Here is a 3,912-nt window from a genome sequence, read left to right as displayed (position 1 = left end):
GGGGGAGGGAGTGGGGGGAGCCAGGCGGGGAGGAGGGGAGCTGGCAGCGGAGGTTTGAATAGGGAAGTTTTGCAGGGGTTACGTTTGCAGTCAGTCCGGTGTTTGCAAATATTGTGTGGGCTCGGGAGCGCGTCTCTAGGCTCCGGCAGGATCCGAACCCGCGGCGCCTAATTGCTGTGCACTGAGTTTGCATGAAACTTTCCCGGCGCTGCAGGCACGGCCGCTGCGCTCCCGACTCCAGACCGCACACCTCCCTGTTTGTACGACAGCCGGGACTGTCTTTTCCAACCCGACATGGATGTACTCCCAATGTGCGGCATCTTCCAGGAACTCCAGATTGTGCACGAGACCGGGTACTTCTCGGCGCTGCCCTCCCTGGAGGAATACTGGCAACAGGTAAATAGGAATGGTCGTGTGCCAGGTGCCCCGGTGCGCCGCGGAGGGAGTGCATGCACGCTCGGACAGGACGGTGTGTGGTTGGAGGTGCATTTGTTTTTCTTTTTTTTTTTTCTATTTTTTTTATGGTTTGGGTGAATTTATTTTTTTAAAAATTAAATCGTCTTAAAACGTACTTCTGCTGCCTCCGGTGCGGAAGGCACGTTAAAACGGTTTTTTTTCAGCGTGCAGCGGAGTTGTCATTGGAGCGGGGCGCAACAGCGCTTCTTCGCTCCGAGTATTTTTGCCCGTTTCTGGGCCTTCTGAACCGGAGGGCAGACCCAGCTCCGCGGCCTGATCCCGGCCCGAGCCCTTGGCAGAAGTTTGGTGCTTGTACCAGCTCCAGACTCCACAGCTGGATCTTGTCATATGAACTTGCGTGGATGCCAAGGGTATTTTTTTTTTAAGGGGTTTGTTTTTGTTTTCCTTTTTGGCGTTTCTACATAGAATTTTTTTCTCAATTAAAAATTTCACCAGGAAAACATCCACCAGCTCCTTTCCCTGCCAGGCCATTTCCAGTTATTTCTTTGGAATCCCTAACATTTGACTCTATCTGTCTTGTTTTTCCTACCTGCTTCTTTTGTTGACCAGAAAAAAAAAAAAGAAAAAGAAAAAGAAAAAAAAAAATGTTTGCACAACCAGTGACTGACTTATCGGTCATATGACAATGAGCCTGCCCCAGTTGCTTCAAGTCTGAGGTTGGGAAGAAGAGCCTTGATTTCCGGCATATTTTAGTGGAACTGGAATTTTTGGCATTCGACAATTATGAAACTTAATTTCCACACCTTCTAATTTGTTAGAATTGCCTAAAGGGAGAGAGATTCTGACACTTGTCCCATTGTCTTTAAGAAGATAGAGGGCGGGTTTGGGGGGCTGTCTCTCTGCCCTTCAAAACTGTTTGCTTTTTATCACCAAGTGAATTAGCTGACCAAATATATTCTGTGGGTTCGAAAGCCTAGAAAGCTTTTAAGAGGGATGAAATGCAAAGTGTGGCAACCTTCACAAGCCTGCTTAATTGTTCGCAGCCCAGTCTTGCCTTCCCCTCCCTTCCTCCCTTTTCCTCCTTAAGAAGCTGCTCCCAGGGACGTGACTGAAATTGATCTAAGTAGTTTCCTTGGGCATTTGGGATTTGGGCCACAAGCCAGGCGGTGCTGCTCCTTGCCTTCAGAGGCTTTCAGACTCTCCGAGGGCTTCCTTCTGGTCCTCGGCGTTCACCAGCATAATGGAGATTTTAAATTAGCCAGATTATTAAAGTTTAGCAAGATCTCGATAAATGTGCTTTCGTTTTCCTTTCGAACATCAATAAACGAGCTAGGCGTCTCTCTTCAGAACACTCCAGTGTGTGTTGTAACCCAGACGTCTAATTTTAGGGATCGGGAGAAAACAGTGGTTGTTTTTCCCCCTTTGCTTGCTCATGCTTGCTCTGTGAGGAGTCTGGGGGAGGGGGAAGGGTACGTGCTATATTCCGATAGCAGGCACGTTGCTAAGTAAGCAGGCAAGAACCCTTTGGGGAGGCTTTGCTAGTCCCGAAAATGATTTGCTAAAATCGAACAGAGTGTGCCGTAGAAATGTAAATCTGTAAGATTGCGGTCATGTGGACGACCTTATATGGCCATGCAGGCACTTGCTTCTAGTGAAGATGAGGACAGATGCAATTTAATTCTGAAACGTTTCCTACCGTTTTTCTTTTCCAGTGGCTAGAAAGTTTGAGATGGTGGGGAGAGGGGATGCTGGTCCCTCCGGACAGTGGTAGCTTCTCCAAAGGTTGGTTGTGGGTCTGAGGAGGGGGCACTCTGTCCGTGACTCACTGCATGTCTATTTGAACCGGGTCCTTTTTGGCTGCTGGTCAGAATTTCAAAAGGAAGTCTCCTCTGGCATTGCGTGAAAGAAACAGTGATGACTCATGCAGTTGTACTCTTGGCCAGCAGATGAAGTTCTTGTCCATTGTGGCACTCCCAGCAGGCCCGGAGGAATTTCCCCTCCTGCCTCCTTTTCAATAGCAGATGGCTGTTCTGGAATGGTTTCTCCACGCTGTTGTCGAAGCGCTTGTTTTTCTCGGGCCGCTGTGGAAGTCATCACAGCGAGCGCGCGCAGGGCCCTGCGCTGGGGGATGCGTCCTGGGAGAGCCCACCCCCCGGGCCCGGGCTGCGCAGGAAATGGGTGCTCTCTGTGCGGTTTCTGTGCGGCTGCACTGAGGGCCCTGACTGCAGACCTGCAGCAGGCCGTGTCTGCGAAGGGCGACGCATGCAGTCAGCACACGTCGCGCCGTGAGCGGAGCAGGCTTTCTGTCTTGGGCGTGTGAAGGGAAACTGGCTGGGGCTTTTCTTGATGCACATGGCTCTCCAGACGGTCAGATGATCCTGCCGAACCTGTCCGGGTGTGTGTCCGAGGCGGCTTGGCTTCGTGTGGCTTACCCTCGATAGGAAAGTCAACACTAGTAACTAGAACCGAAACTGCCTCGGTGACCGTCCGCCATCGTGGCCTTTGGTCCACAGTGGGGCAGCCAGGAGAGGTCCCCCGCTGGTGTTTCTTCCGAATCCACGCCCCCTCCGAGAAACAGCTTTCCCCTCGCTCTCTTGGAGATGCGGTTCTTCTGGTGACAGCCAGTCTGTCTGCCCTTCATCCCTTCGTGTTTTCGGAGATGTGCTTTTGGTTCCATTTTCGGGTGTCGTAACCACGTGCCTTCTTGTGGTTCCTTTCACGCAGACCTGCCTGGAGTTGGAACGGTACCTGCAGAGTGAACCCTGCTATGTGTCAGCCTCCGAAATCAAATTCGAAAGCCAGGAAGATCTGTGGGCCAAGCTCATCCTGGCTCGGGAGAAGAAGGAGGATCCGGAGGTGCAGGTGTCCTCCAGCCCCCCAGAGGATGCGCTCAGCAGCCCCGGCTTTGGTTACAACCTGGAGACCAACAGCTTGCACTCAGACGTGAGCAGCGAGTCCTCTGACAGCTCCGAGGAACTCTCACCCACTTCCAAGTTCACCTCCGACCCCATCGGCGAAGCGCTGGTCAGCTCTGGGACCCTGAGCTCCTCGGTCACCTCCACGCCGCCCTCTTCCCCAGAACTCAGCAGAGACCCTTCTCACCTGTGGGGCTGTGCACCCGGTGAGCCACGCCCTCCTGGGAAGATGCGCAGTGGGACTTCTGGGAAGCCTGGTGACAAGGGCAGCGGGGACGCCTCCCCGGATGGCCGCAGGAGGGTGCATCGGTGCCACTTTAATGGCTGCAGAAAAGTTTACACCAAAAGCTCCCACTTGAAAGCACATCAGCGCACTCACACAGGTCAGTCCCTCCCGCGACCTGGGAGGTGGGCCGCTGGTGGGCGCCACGGAATTGCACCAGCCCTGGGAGGGGGCCGGGCCCCACGGAAGGCTGTCAGAGCAGACACATCCTCACCTCATTCTTTCCCCAAAGAGTTGGGTCTCTGGGGAAGACAGAGTAGGAGGTGAAAGACTGGACATGTGCCCGATGAATGGTTG

At 53.1% G+C, this 3,912-nt stretch overlaps 1 protein-coding gene across 1 annotated transcript in view; it reads left to right on the top strand.

Annotated features, from left to right (window-relative positions):
- The first annotated feature begins 60 nt into the window (after positions 1–60).
- Positions 61–3,912, top strand: part of KLF6 (Kruppel like factor 6) — an 8,556-nt gene continuing 4,704 nt past the window's right edge. The window contains exons 1-2 of the mRNA XM_006917198.3: positions 61–396; positions 3,142–3,715. Of these exons, the coding sequence (XP_006917260.1) occupies positions 295–396; positions 3,142–3,715 (676 nt within the window). The 5' untranslated portion in view covers positions 61–294. The remainder of the gene's footprint in view (positions 397–3,141; positions 3,716–3,912) is intronic.

Source organism: Pteropus alecto, unplaced genomic scaffold (assembly GCF_000325575.1).
Source record: "Pteropus alecto unplaced genomic scaffold, ASM32557v1 scaffold447, whole genome shotgun sequence".
Lineage (NCBI taxonomy): Eukaryota > Metazoa > Chordata > Mammalia > Chiroptera > Pteropodidae > Pteropus > Pteropus alecto.
The sequence above is the reverse complement of the archived record's forward strand: the minus strand, read 5'-3'. Positions and strand labels throughout refer to the sequence as shown.